At 43.5% G+C, this 22,121-nt stretch overlaps 1 protein-coding gene across 1 annotated transcript in view; it reads left to right on the top strand.

Annotated features, from left to right (window-relative positions):
* LOC122555487 (Nance-Horan syndrome protein-like) overlaps positions 1–22,121 on the top strand; it is a 94,710-nt gene that overhangs the window by 23,702 nt on the left and 48,887 nt on the right. The window contains exon 4 of the mRNA XM_043701513.1: positions 12,582–12,703. Within this exon, the coding sequence (XP_043557448.1) occupies positions 12,582–12,703 (122 nt within the window). The remainder of the gene's footprint in view (positions 1–12,581; positions 12,704–22,121) is intronic.

Here is a 22,121-nt window from a genome sequence, read left to right as displayed (position 1 = left end):
AGGGAGTAATTGAAAGAGAAGGGAGCAGTATGGAGTGGGGAGAGAGAAAGGGAGGGACATGGAGAGAGAAGGGAGGGACATGGAGTGGGAGGGATAAAGAGGGGGAGAGACAGAGAGATGGGGAGAGGCAGAAGGAGAAGCAGTTAAGAGTTGGGGAGCAACATACAGAAGAGTGCAGCTGAGGGAATCTACTAGAAAGAGGTACTATCATGACACGGATTTATAGGCTCTGTTTCATCAACATATATGAACGTCAGTGTCTCAGTAAGCTCAGTGCACTGTGCTGATCCTGCCAGGCAGCTACAACCTTCTGAAACAAGGCCTGCTGTCTCCTGGGCCTTGTGGCAAGGCAGTATCAGTGCATTATGATGAACCCTCACCACATAAGTAGGGAAGATGTGTTGGGTAGGCCAGAGATTATTAAGGTGGACAAATCCCTAGGACCGGATGGGATCTATCCCAGGCTGCTGAGGGAGGCAAGAGAGGAAATAGCTGGGGCCCTGACAGATATCTTTGTGGCATCCTTAAATACAGGTGAGGTGCCAGAGGACTGGAGGGTTGCTCATGTTGTCTCCCTGTACAGGAAGGGTAGTAGGGATATTCTGAGTAACTACAGACCAGTGAGCCTGACATTGGTGGTGGGAAAGTTGCTGGAGAAGGTACTGAGGGAGAGGATCCATTTATATTTAGAAAAGAATGGGCTTATCAGTGATAGGCAATATGGTTTTGTGCGAGGGAGATCATGCCTTACCAACTTAATAGAGTTCTTCGAGGAAGTGACCAAGTTGATTGATGAAGGAAGGGCTTTTGATGTCATATACATGGACTTTAGTAAGGCATTTGATAAGGTTCCCCATGGTAAACTAACAGAGAAAGTGAAGTCACATGAGGTGCAGGGTGTTCTAGCTAGATGGATAAAGAACTGGTTGAGCAACAGGAGACAGAGAGTGGTAGTTGAAGGGAGTTTCTCGAAATGGAGAAAAGTAACCAGTGGTGTTCCACAGGGGTCAGTGCTGGGGCCATTGTTGTTTGTAATATACATAAATGATCTGGAAGAGGGCACTGTTGGTATGATCAGCAAGTTTGCAGATGACACAAAGATTGGTGGAGTAGCAGAAAGCATAAGGGACTGTCAGAGAATACAGAAGGATATAGATAGACTTGGAGAGTTAGGCGGAACATATAGTATGCTTGCCTTCATCGGACGGGGTATTGAGTATAAGAGCTGGCAAGTCATGTTAACATTGTACAAGACATTGGTTCGGCCACATTTAGAATACTGTGTACAGTTCTGGTTGCCACATTACCAAAAGGATGTGGACGCTTTGGAGACGGTGCAGCAAAGGTTTATGAGGATGTTGCCTGGTATGGAAGGTGCTATCTATGAAGAAAGGTTGAGAGGTTAGGTTTATTTTCATTAGAAAAAAGGAGATTGAGGGGGGACCTGATTGAGGGTTACAAAATCATGAAGGGTATAGACAGGATGGATAGAGACAAGTGTGAAGGATTCAATAACAAGAGGTCACGCTTTAAAGGTGAGAGGTGGAAAGTTTAAGGGGGACACATGCGGCAAGTACTTCACACAGAGGGTGGTGGGCGGCTGGAACGCATTACCAGCAGAGGTGGTAGAGGCAGGCACGGTAGATTCATTTAAGATGTGTCTGGATAAATGCATGAGTAGGTGGGGAGCAGAGGGATACAGATGCTTAGGAATTGACCGACAGGTTTACACAGTACATTTGGATCGGCTCAGGCTTGGAGGACAGAAGGGCCTGTTCCTGGGCTGTAAATTTTCTTTGTTCTTTGTTCTTAATACTTATACATTTACGTATATCATCACTTTTAGCAATACCCCAACATCCCAAGTCCCTGACTTCACAAATTCAGGCAATCTGAAGGTGTCACTATTCTCCCAGAACATATCCTCTTTGAACTTGGTGTTGGTAGATGTCTAGGTTGTAGATGACTGAGTCTGTCCTTGAGAGTGAGAGGGTGAACTCCTTTAAACCAGAGGATCTTTTATCTCCTAAATTTCCTTCACAGACGGTGCCGTTCCCGTTAAACCAGGCCACTTCTACTTTGTAGTATCCTGGATCTCTGATCAAGGCAATTCCATTATATGACTATGTCTTGAATCTGTAGGCACTTGTCTCCCCTACTCTATAGTGGCTTCCAGGGGGTTGTCAAACTGTGTCAATAAATTTTTATTCTCAATCTGCTGGTCAGTCTATGTCAAAGTATTTAGATGCTTTACTTCAATCTGTAGATTCATTTGGAAGTTTTCATTCACCATCAGTAATTGTAGTATTAGAGAAACCAGTGTGCTCACCTTCTCAGGCATACTATTTGAGGACTGCATCTCACTCAGTGTGATTTCTGCCACGTGGTAATGAGAATTCCTCTCTTGAAAGAAGCAAAGAGATAGACTATTCTGCTTGAATTTGTGTCTCCTCAGCATCTGACCTCAGGCTTAAATCTATCATCACTATCACCAAGTTGTGTTGGCTTAGTTCAAGGTTTGCTAGTTACCTCAGTAGGGTATGCTTCTCATTAGCTTTCTGATTGCTTGCGTTTTCTCACAAACCTTGCTGATTCTCGCAATCTGAACTCTCTTTGATACAATAGCCACACAAAATATTTTTGCCGATGCCACATAATTGCAGGTTTCCATCTTGCTGACAGTATGAAACATATTTCTTATGCCAACGTAACTAATCTTGATGAATTATGTATTCAGTTTGCGTTCTGTCCATTGGCTGATTGTTCCATCATTGGCAGTTCAGCTACTGAATGTTCTTTCGACCTGTTGCTCCATAACTAGCAAATTTGACTCCTGCAATTTTATTAAGATTCAAATCAAAGCACACATTTATGTTTGAGTGAGTTTATTTGATTATGAAGTACATACATGTTCTCTATTATCTGATACCCTATATGTTATACAGTTATTGCAACTTACCTTTAACCTTAAATGCTGTGCCCCTGGATCATGTCATTGTATTGCTATGGGTGATGCACACTGCTCCTTCGATGATTGTACACACTCTGATAATATGGTGATAGCTGCCCCTGTACTGAGCTCAAAATGATTCGATGCCCATTGACGTCAATGTCCTCTTGCCAGAAAGGGAGGTTGGGACTTCCTATTTCCGTGAGGAATACCATTAGCTTTTCTTTCCAGATGACAGTGGTCATGGGTTGCTGTTTAAGGATCTTTGGTGAATTTCTTGAGTGCTTGTTGTAGATAGCACTGAATGCTGCAACTGAGCGTCGGTGGTGGTGAAGGGAGTGGATGCTTCTGGATGTGATGCCAATGAAGCAAACTGGTTTGTCCAGGCTGGTATCAAGCTTTTTGAGTGTTGTTGAGGCTGCACTCATTCAGGCAAGTGGGAGAGTATTCCATTCCTGATGTGTGCCTTGTGGATGGGAGGTAAGTTACTTGCTGCAGTATTCCTAGCCTTTGACCTGTTCTTGTAACTACTGCATTTAAGTGGCGAGACCAGTTGAGTTTCTAGTCAATGGAAACCCCAAGGAAAGTTGATAATGGAAATTCAGTGATAGCAATGCCATTGAATGTCAAGGGACAATGGTTAGGTTCTTTCTTAATGGAGATAGATTTCCCTGCCATTTATGTGGTACAAATATTACCTGCTACTTATCAGTCAAAGCCTGGATATTGTCCAGATCTGATTACATTTGAACATAGACTGCTTTCATATTTGGGGAGTCATGAATGGGGCTGAACATTATAGAATCATCAGCAAACATCCCTATTTCTGACCTCATGGTGTAGGGAAGATCATTGATGAAGCTGATGAAAATGATTGGGCCTAGAACACTAGCCTGAGGAGAGAGTGGAGCTGAAATAATTGACCTCCAACAACCAAACTCATCTTTTTATGTGCCAGGTATGACTCCAACCAGCAGAGAATTTGCCCTCTGATTCCCATTGATTCTAGTTGTGTTAGGGCTCCTTGATGTAGCTTTTGGTCAAATGAAGCCTTGATGTCAAGAGCTGTCACTCTCCCCTCACCTCTGGAATTCAGCTCATTGTCCCGGTTTGAACCAAGGCTGTAACATGGTCAGGAGCTAAGTAGCCCTGGCAGAACCAACTGTCAGTTATTTCTGAGCAGATGCTGGTGATAGTATCTTCCATCACCTTACTGATGATCGAGAGTAGACTGATAGTAATTGGTTGGCTTGGATTTGATTTTTTTTTTGTATAGGACATATGTGGGCAATTTTCCATATTTACGAGTAGTAAATTGAATTGGCTGAAGGCTGGCATTGGTGACCTGGGGACCACTGGAGGAGGCCGAGATGGATCATCTACTCAGCACTTCTGGCTGAAGATCGCTGTGGATGCTTAGCTGTATCTCTTGCACTGATGAGCTGGGCTCCTGCATCATTGAGGATTGGGATATTTGTGGAGCCTCCTCCTCCAGTGAATTGTTTAATTGTTCACCACCATTTACGACTGGATGTGGCAGGACTGCAGAGCTTAGATCTGATCTGTTGATTATGGAAGTGTTTAGCTCTGACTGTTACTTGCTGCTTATGATGTTTGGCACGCAGGTAGTCCTTTCTTGTATCTTCACTTAGTGCTTCTGCTGGCTTGCCCTCTTTATTGAATCAGAGTTAATCCTATGACTCGATAATGATGGTAGGGTGCTGGGCCATGAGGCTGTAGATCGTGTTGGAGTACAGTTCTGCTGCTATTGATTGCCCACAGTGCCTCATGAATGTTCAGACTTGAGTTGCTATATTGGTTTGAAGTCAGTCCTGGTTAGCCTGGCGATAATGCCACACAACACAATGGAGGTTATTCTCAATGTGAAGGCAGGACTTTGTCTCCACAAGGATTGTACAGTAGCCACTCTTACCAATAATATCATGGGCAGATGCATCTATAGCCGACAGATTGGTGAGGATGAAATCAAGTACATCTTTCCCTCTTGTTGGTTCCCACACCATCTGCCTCAAACCCTGTCCAGCAGCTATGTCCATTAGGGCCTGACCAGCTGCTGCAAAACCACTCTTGGTGGTGGACATTGAAACCCCCCCACCCAGAGTACATTCTGTGCCCTTGTTGTCTTCAGTACTTCCTCCAAGTGCTGCTCAACATGGAGGGGCATGCAATCACCAGTCGAGGGAGGATGGTACATGGTAATCAGTAGGAGGTTTCCTTACCCATGTCAGACCTTGATGGCATGAAACTAAATGGGTCCAGACTCGATATTTAAGACTCCTGAGGCAAATCCCTTCCAAATGTATCCCATTGTTCCGCCATCAGTGCTGGGCCAGGGATGGGGATCTTGTTGTGTGGGACAGTATATGTAAGGGATGATTCCTTTGAGTGTGACTATAGGCTGCTGCTTGACAAACCTGTGAGGCAGTTCTGCCAATTTCAGCACTGGTGCCCAGATGAGGACTTGGCAAGGTCTTTGCACATTCATGTCTTAAAGAATTGGTTTCTCCAAGTTGTCCAATTCTCCATTCTATCTCTGAAATGAAATAGATCTGGTAATATTATTTCTGCTGTCATGTCATCCGAACATTATGATTTATTGTCCTTGCTCCAAAGGTTTTTTTGTTCATTCTGCAGTGTAGCAATGCTGCAATGTGTACTGCTGAACTGGGAGCTTTTTCTGCATTTGCAGTCAAAATTGAGGATTCCTGCCTTTCTTGCATCTTTTCCCAGTGATCCTTGTTAATCATAGTCTCGATATTGTACTCAGATTCTCTTACTGGCATTCCTGAATGAATCCCATTCTTTGCATCTTTATATGGCGGTGCCTGATCTTTTAACAGGGTTTTTGAGGGGTTCCCACTGCCTGAGACTGTAAATTTGCTTTCACATTTCTTTTCCAGGATTACACTTATTGTGCGGGATTAAAATTAATGTCCCTGCCTTTATTGCAGTTTAAGTCATAGATCTCCCAACTTTTCTGCAGCTTCAATAATCTCCCAACTTCCTTCTTCCATCAGACAATTTCCGCTTAGGGTTATAAATTGCCCAATTATTGCTTTAATACTAATGACATGGACTGGTTTCAAGTTGCCTTTGTGGCCCTTCATTATCCCTGTTTCTGTGAGGCAGCAGTGCTAACCACTGAGTCACCGTGCTGCCTTTAAAGTAAGCGTAGCCACTGCACTTGATCTGAGCTGTAAATACTTTGCTTGCTATAGCTTTACCAGCCTGTAAACTGTGCCGTTTTATAAACGTCTTCCCCTTGCCCACCAGCTCCATTATAATAACTGGAGCGCAAGTCACTCTTCAGCATTAACCCTTTCAGATGCTTTACATCCCTACGCAATCAGCAACAGTCGTCAAAGTCACAATTACTCTCAACTGTTTTGCCTCCCAGGGATCTGCTGCAGATAGGTGCAGGGTGTATAAAACAGCTCTTTTTTTCAGTGCTACAAACTGGATGAACTTTGCCTGTGGTGATGCCAAGCAGCAGGTGCAACATTTGGACTTGTGCCTGTGATACACTTCCCACACCTGCTTCATGAACTGGGAGGGCATCCACTTCACCTTCGGAATTGTGAACAGGCCGAAGTACAGAATAGCACTGAATGCCACCCCCCCCCCAGATGTATCATTGAAGACACATGCCAAGCTCTCTGGAATGGCTGTGGGGTCATTCACTCTTCATACAGCACTGTTCAGCAGCCAGGCTTGGATCCGCGGGACAGAAAAAATAAATAACTCACATCTTCCTCGAGTGAATCTGGGGAAGACACGGAGTAGGAAGCTGATGTCTAGTGAAAGCTGCTCCAATTGCAATCTGGATGGCAGGTTGCTTGGCCTGTTGTGGTTATGTGTCTGAAACAGAGGGTATTTACATACTGAGTCACAGAGTACATTTCCATTCCTAGTTAGAGAATTTCTTTACAGGAAAAGACAAGCAGAAGTGCTGGAGAAACTCAGCAGATCTAGAAGAGTCCATTTCCAAAACAAGACTCCTATTGGCCTTGTTCTTCTCGAGCCATACTAACATTGTCATCGCAGTGCTGCAGAAGTTAGTGACACTGACTTAAAACAACGAGAAAGCTGGTCAAAAGCTCCCATCATTTGTTGAACTTATAAGAGTGCTGTGGGCCAAAGGGAACATCACTGCGTCACAGTCATCTAAATATAACAATGGACTCTAGTGAATACAGTTGAAAGTGGAATGGTCACGGTGATGGAGGAGGGGTCAGATTACAGTAGTCAATGTGGACTATGTTTGTTACTCAGCCGGCATGGCACCTTCACCAAGTTGGTGTCCAGGCCACACTATGCTTTACCAGGGCCATGGAGGAAGAGATGACAGAAGGTATGGTTCTCTTGCTGGGGTGGTCTAGGGAGGGCCTTCTAGTACAGTCTGGACAGAATGCACTGCACCATCCAGTTGTTGTGCTACGCTCTGCACAGTTGGAGCAGACAGCGAGGCAATGTGATTGATGCTGAGGAGCCAGGGAAATGGGAGCACTGTCTGAGAAGAATGAAGACGTTGAGCTGGAGGAAGCAGTCCTTGCCGATTACAGCTGCATTGGGCACTGCAAGGCAGAGAGGCCTGACTGATACCCTCCACTTCCAGTGGCTGCTAGTCACATGCAGAAGACCATCCTGGACTGTGAAGGTCAAGATGACAGCATTTGTTCACAATGTGAGAGTGAACTGCAACCTGTGACGGGATGTGTAAATGCACTCTGTGACCCAGTGTGTTCCTTTTTGCAGGTCATCAATAAAAGCTCACCTTTGTCCATGTCCATATGCTTGCCTGTATCTGATGTTCCCCTACTGGACAATGACAAGAAAGGATCTTTAGTAGGTACTGGGGACAGAATAGCAGTGACTCAGAAAGGAGGTGTAGATGGGATGTAGCTAAGGACAGGTAAAACGAGTGGCCTGTGGTGTCATCGATCCAGACTGAGAGAATGAGATTGCACATGCAAGGGAGTGTCAGAAGAAGAAATAAGATCCAGCACAGAGTGTATTTACACACTGGGCCTCAGGGCGTATTTACACACTGGGCCTCAGGGCGTATTTACACACTGGGCCTCAGGGTGTATTTACACACTGGGCCACAGGGCGTATTTACACACTGGGCCACAGGGTGTATTTACACACTGGGCCATAGAATGTATTTACACACTGGGCCACAGAGCGTATTTACACACTGGGCCACAGGGTGTATTGACACACTGGGCCACAGGGTGTATTTACACACTGAGCCACAGGGCATATTTACATACTGGGCCATAGGATGTATTTACACACTGGGCCACAGAGCGTATTTACACACTGGGCCACAGAGTGTATTTACACACTGGGCTACAGGGCGTATTTACACACTGGGCCATAGGATGTATTTACACACTGGGCCACAGAGCGTATTTACACACTGGGCCATAGGATGTAGTTACACACTGGGCCACAGAGCGTATTTACACACTGGGCCCTAAGATGTATTTACACACTGGGCCATAGAGTGCATTTACACACTGGGCCATAGGATGTATTTACACACTGGGCTACAGGGTGTATTTACACATCCAGTCATAGTGCATTGACACACTGAGTCAAAAAGTATATTTGCACACCGAGTCCTGGTGATTTACACACTGAGTCACAGCGCAGTTATACACTGGGTCACAGGCTGATTTTATACACTGGGTCACAGCATGTAATTACACCCAGTCACAGTGCACTTACTCACGTCACAGAGTATGTTTCCACACCCAGTCACAGCATGCTTACCCACCATTCCCAGACAGCATTTATATACCAAAGCACAGAGTGTCTTTACCACTTGGTCTTGGAATGGATTTACAGTCACAGCATATTTCCACATCCAGCCACAGAGAGCATTTGTCCATCCAGTCACAGTGCATTTACTCACTGGTTGACTGAGCAGTTACACACTGGGTGGCAGAGCATGAGCACTCTGAGCTTTGAGTTTCCACTTTGTAGCACTGGCACTCTGCAGGCCACAGATGTCAATTTACAATGCTTTCATTGTGAATGTTTTGTCCATCATGCTGCAGTCTAAGGGTTAAATATGTAATTCTCTGTTTTTAAGAGCACAGAAATAATCTGGGGTGCTTATACATATGAGCTTTTTTTTCAGAGTTGGGTCGTTATTGTTTTCAGCCCAATGATAGAAACTCAGAAATTGTCCACCCTTTTCAACGGAGAGAATGAATCGTCTGACCAAAGTCAGAAATCACTGCAACCTCATTGTATCCCTGTGCTGGTGCAATCCGTGATAGCTTCATTCTAAGCTGCGTCTGACTGAATCAGTTCAGCATCACTTTGTCATTTTAAAGTCTTGTGTAAAGCAAATAGTGTCTGTGGGCAGAGGCATAGCCCAGTGAGCAGCTGGCAGCCTGCGGATTGGGCGCTTCAGCTCCATTCTCTGCCATAATGAACTTTCCATCGAGAAACCTGCTGTGAGCTGTTACTGCGGTGCTGTATTCTGCAGAGGGAAGCAGTTGGTGGGACCATGGGCCGTTATCGCAGACCTGGTCAAAGAGGTACAGTTGGCAATCAAACTTAAGTTCAGTCCCCAAAAATAAAAACCCTTGTCTTTAATTCCATTCTATTGGTCATCATTTGTGTGTGCACAGGGAATTCGGTACAGTTAGTTGTGATGTCAGCTTTTTGATCAGTCGTCAATTGTGAAATGTAGCTAATGTGAATTACAGTGAAAAATGCTTCACACTGAGTATTTTGAAGTGCATATCTGCTCCCAGCAGCCCTTCAAATGCAAGTACAAATTAGTGCTGTAAATACATTGCTTGGCTGAGAGAAAAGCAGAAAGCCTCTCTGGCACTGCACAACAGGACTTTATCTAAATAATGTAGCAGTGGCCGTTGGTAGCTTTTTGCTCACTTTTAGTGGCCATCTTGTTGTGTTGTTCGCTGCCTTTTTGAGTGAAATTCGTTTCTCGGTTTTTGTCTTGATAAAACAAAAAGATGCCAGCATGTCAGTTGGGTGAACGAGAGCTCTCTGGATGGTGAACACATAGCCAGAGACCCGTTGCTGTTGTCGATACAAGTCACTTTGCACTTTGAATCGAGGGTAGAGCTTTCAAGCTTTTGTGGGTTAAGTCGCACACCGTAGATAAGGGCAGCGAGTCAAATGCATGCAAAGACAAACTGCCTCACAGCCAACCCTCTAATGGCAGGAGGGTTGATGACAAATTGCCCCATTTCAGTTTGATAGCTTGATAAGTTGACTGTGTGATTATTTAAATCTTTTTAAAAAAGTTTTCATAACCAGAGGTTGAACATGAGATAAGTTGGAAAGTCTGTTTAGAGGCACTTCATCTGGCTCCTGTCCTGGGAACTCGATTTGGGATTTGTTGATACAAAAGAATTAACTCCCTATCATCGACACAGACTTAAAGCAAGCAGCCCTGTTACGCCGTGAAGCTGCTATTGAGTAAGTCAAGCCCAGAGGTATTCAATGAATGGGGAGCGTGACGCATTGTGGGGATAGAGAATGGAAACGGCTAATCTGGCAATGAGAGTTTGAAGGTTGGTTAAAGGATTAATACTGTTTACATTTCAGCTGCTCGCATCATTGAGGGTGGAACTAGTTGTGAGAAATGGAAGTTATTTCATATATCAGGAAGTGAATAGAATGCACTGCTTAGAAGGCAGCATTCATTGAGGCATTCAAAAGGGTATTGGATGAGCATTCGGATGGAAATGGTGTGCAGGGCTATGGGGAGAAGGCAGGATATTGACACCTGGTAATAGAGCTAGCGTAGGTATGATGGGCTGAATGGCCTCCTCCTGCACCAAACAATTCTGTAATTCTGTGAAGTGTTGCTTTTCAAGAGGTCTCAATGAGAAGCCAGAAGAACTACAGCCCATTTAATTAGTCATCTGATTAGGATGGATTGTAAGCTTCTGATTGTCCCACAAGATATCGTATTTATAATTTTGTTTCCGTTAATCAGTTCACTTGTAAACACATACCGAAAGCTGTTTTGCCTATGCAAATGGACTAGTGAGATGAATTGGAATTGACAATTAACCCAAAAGAGAGAGAGAGAGAGAGAGAAAGAAAATCTTGTATTGAATTGGTATGTCAGGTATGTCAAATGATGCTTTGCAGATTTTATTTTAATGGATAGTGATGACTGTAGGAAACATGGCAGCCAATTTACACACAATAAGACCCCACAAGCAGCAATGAGATAATGGCCAGAAAATGTGTTCTAGTTATGTTGGTTGGAGAATAAATATCTGCAAATATCCGAGGATACCCCTGCTTTACTTCGAGCTCTCTCATGTGAATCTTAACAGCTTCCCAACAAGACTGGCAGAAAGTCAGTGCAACATTTCATTTGCTAGATGGCACCTCTGACAATGCAACACTCCCTCAGTACTGCACTGAAACGTCAGCACAGCTTTTCTTTTCAAATAATTGAATTGGTCGCTGTGGGCTGGATTGGTAGGAACCTGTTGGAGCAGGTTCAGTGGTAGCTGGGCCCCAGTGCAGCTCACTCCCACTGCCAGGAAAACTCATCCCAATGAAGTCAGAGGCAGGAATGGACTGATGTAGGAAACCTGTTGGCTAACTAATTAAGTTCAATAATGAGCCACATTATTCCTGACTCCACAGAGAACAATTCAGGGATTTTCCCTAACTCAAAAGGGTTTCACTTGCCTCCAGAAACCAGCTAACCTGGTTGGTAGTGAGGTTCCCTTTTTAAAACATTAAATGCCCACTTGAGGGAGTTGACAGCAAGAAATGGGATGCCCCTGAAATCCGACCCCCCTGCACCCCACACTTGTTTCCAACCCATCCCACATTTTGTCAGCAGCCAACACCCTGCAAACCCCATCTTACCACTCTTCACCTGTGGCCTGGGCCCCTTGTTGATCGTAGGTCTTTTGTGGGTGGAGTACCACCACTTCAGGTGGCGCTGTTGGGCAATGGAGAACTTCCGGCCTCTTGATTAGTCAGTGGATGGGATTTCTGCCACAGGGGTTGTCAATCCTTGGGCAGGCCCATTTCTGTTGAGTTTGAGCCTGGTTGGCACTTAATTTGGTCAGACCACCTCAACTAAAGCAACATTTGTCTGCCACCAGTTAGTCTTGGAGTAATAGAGTTACACAGCACGGAAACATGGTCCATGCGACCAGATATCCTAAATTAATGTAATCCCATTTACCAGCATTTGGCCCATATCCCTTTAAAGTTATCCAGCTACAGAATGCTAAATACAGTTCCACAACATAGTGAGCTTTCTACCTGTGATTTATGAACAATGTACAGCATACTGCAGTTGTGATGAATTATTAGGCTTAGGTCTCATTCAGTGAATGTGCCAGAGAATGAAAGATGCAAGTGTGAACTCTGAAAAGATGGAATCCGTTGAGGTGAACTGCCCTAGAGTTCAGCCACAAAAAGGTGAAGCATTGGCAAAAAGCTGGACAGCAGATAGGATTGATTTTTGGATGAATGTGCTTTTGTTTCTTGCTTTATCAGCAGCGAGAAATTCTTTCTCAATTGGCAGGTTGCGAGATCTGCAGATCACGTTTCCCTAATTTGTCTTGTTCTTGTTTCTTGGCAGAACATCAGAGACAGCTGGGAGAGAGAAGATTAATGAAACCCCCGTCTATGTTGCCCCCGCCACTGCCCTTGACACAGCCTCGCCATCGTCTCAGAGCACAGAAAAAACAGCAAAGCGCAACGGTGAGGCCACCTCTTCCTACAGCTTTCTCAATGAATTCACTCTCAGAAGCATTGCATTGTGATCACTCAGTACTTTATATGTTGACAGCTGCATTGGATGTTCTGCTTGGTTGGAATTGTCCATGATTGCCTTGGATTGGATTGCTGAGGGAGAACAATTGTCATGGATCATGGACAGGGTTATCCTTACCCTTGGTGTGAGGTGCCACTCGCTCTCTCTTGCTTGTCCTGCTGCCGAAACAGTAGCGCAAGCATTTGAAACATACTTCCATGTGGAAGCAACATTAGCTAAGAAGTATGAAATAACTTATCAATGTTGATTTTATTTGATTTTTGATACTCAAGTGTTGAAAATTTACAAGTTTTCTTTGGAAATATTTACAAGTATTTCACAGTCAGGAAAATACTGTTAGGTAGAGCTGTGATTGATATCAAAGGTAATCAAATCCTTAAGTTACCTCTTGTTGCAGAGAATGAGTCAAACAATTCTGACCTCTAGACCAGTTTGTGCTCTTAGTGCATACTTGGGGTGTAGGGGGCAGGACACTTGCAATCTAGCAGTGACTCCCAGAGACAAGAGTTGTCCTTTCTCTTAACTATTCAAAAGCCAGCAGCTGCTTTGGTGAGTTACTTCAAATTCTTGGGGTTTATTTTGGAATTCTACACTGATGTCCTCGCTCCCATATTCCCCTCTTCATTCTGAGCCTAATGGGAGCTCCATTGAAACGTCGATGGTGCTCCAAATGGAAAGTGGCCACCTGTCCTGTAAGCGCTTTGTCTTTTTATATAAACCTCTACTCTGTCTTTGCCTCAGCGCCAAGAGTGGGGAATGTGTATCATTCCTGCATTGTCTTTTCAGAGTGCATGGTCTGCTGTCGGTCAGCAAGACAGTGAATAAAATGGTGTCAACATTTATCCAGCTTGGCAATCTGATCTCCCGTTTCCATGGTGACAAGCAGTCACTGTGCACTAACAGGTCTGCCTCATATATATTTTTGTTTGAAATATTAGTGTCAGCGCACCACTAGTGCTGTAGCACCTCTGTCCAGCATAGCTTCATAGTCACCAAGGGTTCAAACCTGCCCTAAATTGTCCCTCAATGTCCCTAACTTAGGACTTTCCTGATCAGGTGCTAGACTGGCTGGTCAGTTGTGGGAATTGAAACTTGGGTGTGTTGCATGTTGGGTGCACATTTCTTCTCTCCAGCTTCCAGGTAGAGCACTGAAGGTCCTGGACCAGCTTAGCTTCACCAGGGAATTGTCGGTGGTTGAGTAGTGAAGAGCTGACGGGTTGAAATTTGAACTTCATGATCGTTTGACTAAGGTCTGGAGGGACACCAACTGTGCCAAGATGATCCAGATAAAATACTTATTTCTAATCCTAAATTGCTTTGTCCAATTTGCTGTATGGCTTCACTCCTGATAATATATTACACGAGAGGCTGAATAGGCTGGGCTATTTTTCCTGGAGCGTCGGAGGCTGAGGGGTGACCTTATAGAGGTTTATAAAATCATGACGATAGGATAAACAGACAAGGTCTTTTCCCTGGGGTGGGGTAGCGCAGAACTACAAGGCATAGGTATAGGGTGAGAGGGGAAAGACAGAAAAGGGACCTAAGGGGCAACTTTTTCACACAGAGGGAGGTGCGTGTATGGAATGAGCTGCCAGAGGAAGTGGTGGAGGCTGATACAATTGCAACATTTAAAAGGCATCTGGATGAGTATATGAATAGGAAGGGTTTGGAGGGAAATGGGCCGGGTGCTGGCAAATGGGACTACATTAGGTTAGGATATCTGGTCGGCATGGACAAGTTGGACCAAAGGGTCTGTTTTGTGCTATACATGTCTATGACTCTAGATCTGACTCACCTGCTTCTAAAATCCCCTGAGGCTTCAGTGATTTCCCTTCATCTCACTCTTTTATCTGTACTGAAGTCATAGAGTCATAGAGATGTACAAATCAGAACAGACCCTTCAGTCCAACTTGTCCATGCCGACCAGATATCCCACCCCAATCTAGTCCCACCTGCCAGCATCCAGCCCATATCCCTCCAAACCCTTCCTATTCATATACCCATCCAGATGCCTTTTAAATGTTGCAATTGTATCAGCCTCCACCACTTCCTCTACTCCCTCACCCCAGAGAAAAGACTTTGTCTATTTATCCTATCCATGCCCCTCATAATTTTATACCCCTCAGCTTCTGACGCTCCAGGGAAAACACCCCCAACCTGGTCAATCTCTCTCTGTAGCTCAAATCCTCCAACCCTGACAACATCTTTATAAATCTTTTCTGAACACTTTCAAATTTCTCAACATCCTTCTGCTGGAAGGAGGGCAGAATTGCACGTAATATTCCAAAAATGGCCTAACCAATATCTTGTACAGCCACAACATGACCTCCCAACTCCTGCACCCAATACTCTGACCAATAAAGTCTAACATCCAGCCGTAAAGAGATGTTTCACTTGGTTGTAAGTGCTTTATACACATAAGGTATTGGACTCCCTAGTCCAGAAAGGGAACACTATCCATTCTGGACTCATAAAAACTGGAAAGTCTGCATGTCTGTGATGCCTCCACTCCCATCCTCAACTGTCACACATAGGGCAAAGTATTTAAAAATTTGCCAGTGCTTCAACAGCAGTCAACATCTTCAGGACAGAGACTAAGCGTAAATTAATACAAATCAAAATCCTTAAGTAGGTTAGCAAAAAATCTATATGAAACCATGGGGTCCTGAGCATCTGGGATAATGGAATACATGTGAATGTAATGTGAAAGTTTGCTGCCTCTAATCTTCCAGTTTAATAATGTTTGACAGGGCTAAAGATGCACAGTTTATTGTGATAAGTTAAATCCATTTCCATAACATTATCAAATAATGAATCACACCAATTCTGATACCAGTCTGTTCGATAGTCAAAAGACATATTAATATGTCAGCGGTATGCTGAAAATCAGAGAGGTTTCAAATGTTGTGCTAATCTTTTAGATAGATCTTCTGAGCTTTGATTGAATAAAGTAATTTTGCCCAAAGTAAACCAACCTGAAATTGGAGATAAGAGCCTTCAGGAAGTAATTAAGAAATGTTAATCATAGTATATTAGCATATTGCTATGTAATACCACCTTCATGATAAGAATGCAGAAACTGCATGTTAGAACCACAAAGCATGCAAGGAGGTAAGAGGTGCCATGATGGATTAGATCAGTTATTGTTTCAAAAACATTAATCGATCAACGGAAGTGTTGACAAAAAAAAACTTTTTAATTATAGAATGTTGGATGACAAACTCTTTTGCTGTTTGGAGTTCATCATGTTGTCTTCAGCATCTGATGCAAAGCATTTCAGATACCATCATGGTGAAGGGTCAGTGGCATACACAGTTAATGTTTGCCCAAAGGATGCAGAGTAGGCAGATCAGCTCATTCCTGATGAAGGGCTTTTGCCTGAAACATTGATTCTCCTGCTCCTTGGATGCTGCCAAACCTGCTGTGCTTTTCCAGCACCACACTCTCGACTCTGATCTCCAGCATCTGCAGTCCTCACTTTCACCTAGATCATGACATTAATCAGTATGTAACACTGATTTGATACCAGTATTGTCATTTTGGATTTCACTTCTCCAGCACTGCCTCTCTTACAGCTTGCAGGGTTAACACACTGGAAGAACACTCCCTGGACTTTTTAAATCATTGTCCATAATATACAGGTTACTTGATATTAGGTTTCAGGGCTCACAGTTTATGGGTATGGGGTAGGTTCATTTAGGACTGAGATAAGGAGAGATTTCTTCACCAGAGATTGGTGAGACTGTAGAATTCAGCAAGACATATTGTTCAGGGAGTATTTCCCATTCCTGTGTCACAGCAGTGTGTCAGAGATCTGTACTTTACCAAAGAGATCCTCATTGAAATCTGCTGTCTGGTACAGCGACAAGGGAGAATTGCATTGCCAGTGGCTGTCAATGTGATCATGGTGGTAAACTTGCACACGCTCTGGAATCTTTCCCTTGACAGATGGAAATGTTCTTGAATGCCGTGTTTTGCAGTGCACTGCTGCATAATGGAAGTCCCTGAGGATCTCTATTTTAAGAGTTAATTTCATTTTACCCCTCATGGGAGAGACAGTCAGACAAAGTGAGAACATAGCTTCACCACAATTGCAGAACTTGTGCCATTTGGAACACACATATGATTTTGCAGGAGCACATTGTCAACTCTGCAATTGACTGGAACCAAAAGGATATTTCCCTTAGTGCCCTGATACAATGTATCATTCAGGTCAATGCCTGGTATTTTGGCAGAGGTTATAATGCCTTCATTCTGCAGCAGCTTACTGTGCCATCTGGCATAGCAAACTGAAAGGTAACTACTGAATGACAAGGGCTTCCCCTTCCCACCCCCTGCCCCACCACCACCACCACCCGCCCCACCAACATGGTTCATGAGTACAGCTCACAATCCTCACACACGCATGCAGCAGGCCTCAACTGAGAGTAAGATTCTTTCCACGCCGAAGGAACGAAGCTAAGTAAGAGATACCAGCTTGTAAATCAGTGGAACGAGGTGGAAGTGTGATATGAGAAAGAGAATACTGTCAGCCTCAGCACCATGGCTGGCTCTAGCTTCAGCAATGGCCAACATGTCCTCTTCCACGTGGGTTCAAAACTGTCGGCAGTCTGTTACCTTCCAGTTGGAGTTGAACCATTTGCTCCTGAATGACAGGATGAAGAGTGTCATCGAGTGTTGTATATGACATTTGACTGAGTTGGCTATTGTTTTCGAACAGCTGTTGAGGGTGCTGCCATCTTTGTGACGTGCCCTGGATGCATTCTTCGCTCCAAATCTTATAGCTCTCACCATCCAGATCAAGGAGAATCACTCATCTTTCCTCCCTCCTCCCACATCAAGTGGGGCCCATTGCCCTTCAACCCCTCCCCACAGCTGATTTTCAGAAGATCCTGTTCAGCAAACGGCATCTGAAGACCCGGTTAACGTCTATAACTCACAGGGTTACTATAGAAACAAGGCCCCAGGCCTGAATGGGAGCTAACCTTGAGCCTCAAACATGCCTTACAGGCGCATCACCCTCTTCCCAGAGGATCAGGCACAAAACCAATTCCTCCCCTTTGTCCTTTCTATGCAGTTGCCTAGCAACATAATGCTTGTTTCTGTGCAATGCTGTTTGGTGCGATCACAAGGTAACTGTTCTTCACAATGAGCACAGAGATTCCTGTCAGAATACAGGAATCGGGAACATTTCAGTTGCAAGTGCACATTTGCACTCCTTTGGCATTTGTTAGAAAGCCTATTTGATTTGATGCCCGATTTTGACAACAAAGCGATTAATTCTGGCCCAGGCGTAGTTTTCATCAGCTCAGAATGTGTCCCTGAGTTCTAAATACCTTAACCTTGAGAAAATAGGTTGTGTCCTATTCCCTATTCTGCTTATAAGGTTCCAGTCTGTCAGTAGTGTAAAAGTTTAAAAGTTTGTGCAGAACTGGTAATGCAACCAATCAATGCCAATGTATTCATTCCCTTTGTCAACATAGAAAATATGGTTAGTAACCAGAGGAAAACACTGCGAGAGATTCTGACTCACACATTACTTTTGTTTCATTCATACTCTTAAGTAATTGAAGTACATGTTTTGTATGTGTAACTATTGAATTTTGTTTTATTGTTGTTGATACCCATCAAACCCAAATATAAATGATTCACAAACAGTTTGTAAATCCTAAGCGATAGAATATCTGTGTAGCTGTGGCGGCTTACTGGAACTTCCCTTCTTAAACAAACTCTACAAATTCACAGCATGGGGATTAGCGAAGCAATCTGCATTCATTGGTATCTTAGCTAGATGAGTTCATGCATAGTGGTGGTGGCATGCAACAGAGAGACTAAAGGCAGTGATTGCCAGCAAATTGTTTTGGATCTTTTATCAAATCTGTGAGGCTGTTAGTGTGCGGACATTTATTATTGTCCTGTAGGCAGTGTGAGACATTTCCTTGGCAGACCAGATGTCTGGTACGTTTTCTTGATTCTCTGGACTAATTAATTAGCTGTTGTTTTTCAGGCAAGTTGGAACAGCTACTCATTAAAATATATGAAATAGGTATAAAGCTTATTAATCACCAATATGTTATCATGACTGACTTTCATGGTACGATTTGATTCCCAGAGTAATATTTGAAAGATCTTCTCTCCAGATCTCTGCTAACTTTGGTATTGATATGGAACCAACATTCTCTTGCAAGTCCCTCTCTGTGATTCTCTTTAAATCCTGCCTTTCCCTTGACCAGCATTGTGTGCTTGGTGATTTAACGTCTGAAAGTTTGGATGGCATTTTGTCACCTAGCACTGCGACATGCAAGCCATTATGTGAAGTCTTCAGTCAAAGTGCATCTTGTAAATTGTGATCTTGATACTGCTTCAAACCTGATACTGCAATCTGTAGCACAAACAATCTAACTCGTCTCAGCAGAGAAATACAGGTGAATGCCAGCCAGGGGACAAATTGCTCACAACAGGTTATGCAAGCAAACCTTGCAACGAGGATGGCATGGTTCACTGGCATTTGTGAGATATTTGTATGAAGGAGCAACATTGGAAGTGGCTGTAATCTATCTGAGAAGTTGATTTCTGGCAGGATAAATTATGAAGTAAGGTTGAGAATATAAAGAGTCTTCAGAGGGTTTGTATAGTGGCACTTGGATTTTGCATAATTGGCTTTTAAAATATTATAAGAATATACTTCTGCCTTGATCTAATTTCTTCAGAGGCAAGTCAGTTAGTGACCTAAATACATAGGTGTTTCAATGGCTGCTGCATAACATTAAATTAATGTTTCGTGCCTTCACACAAGAAAAATTATTACTAGGCCTGTACTGAAATTAGCTTTGTCATAGCTAGTACATGTCTGAGTACCTAATCACATTACCTTGCCCTTTGACTTGCTCCCCACTTCAATCCACTTGTCACAGAATCCCTTTGTACCCAATACCAAGGTGCCCTTGGCAAGGTGAGTCCAACTTTCTTGGGCCTACTTTGAAGCAGCTGCTCCAAATTCTGAAGACCAGTTGTCATAGAGTCATAGAGATGTACAGCATGGAAACAGACCCTTCGGTCCAACCCGACCAGATATCCCAACCCAATCTATTCCCACCTGCCAGCATCTGGCCCACATCCCTCCAAACTCTTCTTATTCATATACCCATCCAGATACCTTTTAAATGTTGCAATTGTACTAGCCTCCACCACTTCCTCTGGCAGCTCTTTCCATACACGCACCACCCTCTGAGTGAAAAAGTTGCCTTTTAGGTCTCTTTTATATCTTTCCACTCCCACCCTAAACCTATGCCCTCTAGTTTTTCCACCCCAGGGAAAAGACTTTGCCTATTTACCCTATCCATGCTCCTCATGATTTTATAAACCTCTATAAGGTCACCCCTCAGCTTCCAATGCTCCAGGGAAAACAGCCCTAGCCTATTCAACCTCTCCCTATAGCTCAAATCCTCCAACCCTGGCAACATCCTTGTAAATCTTTTCTGAACCCTTTCACGTTTCACAACATTTTTCCGATAGGAAGGAGACCAGAATTGCACGCAATATTCCAACAGTGGCCTAACCAATGTCCTGTACAGCCGCAACATGACCTCCCAACTCCTGTACTCAATACTCTGACCAATAAAGGAAAGCATACCAAACACCATCTTCACTATCCTGTCTACCTGTGACTCCACTTTCAAGGAGCTATGAACCTGCACTCCAAGGTCTCTTTGTTCAGCAACACTCCCTAGGACCTTACCATTAAGTGTATAAGTCCTGCTAAGATTTGCTTTGCAAAATGTAGCACCTTACATTTATCGAAATTAAACTCCATCTGCCACTTCTCAGCCCATTGGCCCATCTGGTCAAGATCTCGTTGTAATCTGAGGTAACCTTATTCGCTGTCCACTGCACCTCCAATTTTGGTGTCATCTGCAAACTTACTAATTATACCTCTTATGTTCCCATCCAAATCGTTTATATAAATGATGAAAAGTAGTGGACCCAGCACCGATCCTTGTGGCACTCCACTGGTCACAGGTGTCAAGTCTGAAAAAAACCCTCCACCACCACCCTCTGTCTTCTACCTTTGAGCCAGTTCTGTATTGAAATGGTTAGTTCTCCCTGTATTCCCACTTGAATATATGTCATTGGCTCTGTTGATAACAACTAAGATGTTGGAGAAGTTCTGTTGTTTTTCATTTGCTCTTGGGGAAAGCTAAAGGATCTGTTACACAGAGCAGCTCTATTCAATCAAAGAAAGGTAACTTTTTGAAGGCTTCTGATGTAAATCTGCACAATGTAGCAAGTCTCTCAGTCTAATTTTATGCTCTGTTGACAGAGGTACATCTTGTAGACATTGAGATGCTGATAAGATTGAAGTAACTATAGCAGTCACATTTTTGTCATTAAAGTGCTCAAAAATGTGGCACCTCTACATTCATAGTTTCACCAGGGTTACTGTTGCTCATTTGGTTACATTACAGGTAGGGAACACCTTAAAGTAAAGTCTACTATCTATTGTAAAGCCCTACCATCCCAAAAACCACTAGGATCAATAATTGAGCTTTTAGCTTTTTAATGGTAGTAACTTATTATTCAAGAAGAATCCCTCTTTTATAAACTTTGACCTGATCTTGAGTGCTTGCAGTTTAGATGTAGCGGTTGATTTTACCTCATAGCAGGTAACCAGGGGATCTTGATGAATTTCCTGCTTTTCTACTGCCTCATCTGGCAGAATGAGGCCTTGATGATTATAACTGTGGAGCCCCATCAGTATGCCAGTAAATAGCAGTAGTTGTCCACATTAGTGGGAGTGAGATTGCAAGTGCTTCTTTGGACTCCACAGAAAAGGTTGATCCTTTCCCTGTGTTGAACCACCTATTCAATACCTCAGGAGGCCAGCAGAGCCCCTGACCCTACTTGACTGAGCACCGACTGATTTTCTTCATCTGATGAAGCATCACTGGACTTGAAACATTAACTTTATTTTCTTCCCACGAATGCTGCCAGACTTGCTGAGTTTCTCCAGCAACTTCTGATTTTGTTTCATGCAATACTTCTCACTCTTTGCTTCAAAGAATGGTAACATTCCCTTCATTATACTGTTCCTGGGTAAGAGGAATAATGAACTTCCACAGATTGAGGCTGACTGGAACTACTAAGCTTATTGATACATGCTTCACAAAACTACAATAGATTGAATAAGAAAGTCATGGCTACTTAAGATTTCATTTCAAGCTGCATTTCTAAGGGCAGGACATCTTCTCTACCGATATTCTGCATGTTACTGCAAACATTATTGCACAGTAAAACTAGCAAGTTAAATTTTCTTCATTGGATTTTCATCTCTATTCCTGCAATTTT

The sequence above is a fragment of the Chiloscyllium plagiosum genome, chromosome 12, assembly GCF_004010195.1.
Source record: "Chiloscyllium plagiosum isolate BGI_BamShark_2017 chromosome 12, ASM401019v2, whole genome shotgun sequence".
In the NCBI taxonomy this organism is placed as follows: Eukaryota; Metazoa; Chordata; class Chondrichthyes; order Orectolobiformes; family Hemiscylliidae; genus Chiloscyllium; species Chiloscyllium plagiosum.
This window is presented reverse-complemented; position numbering and strand designations above follow the sequence as displayed.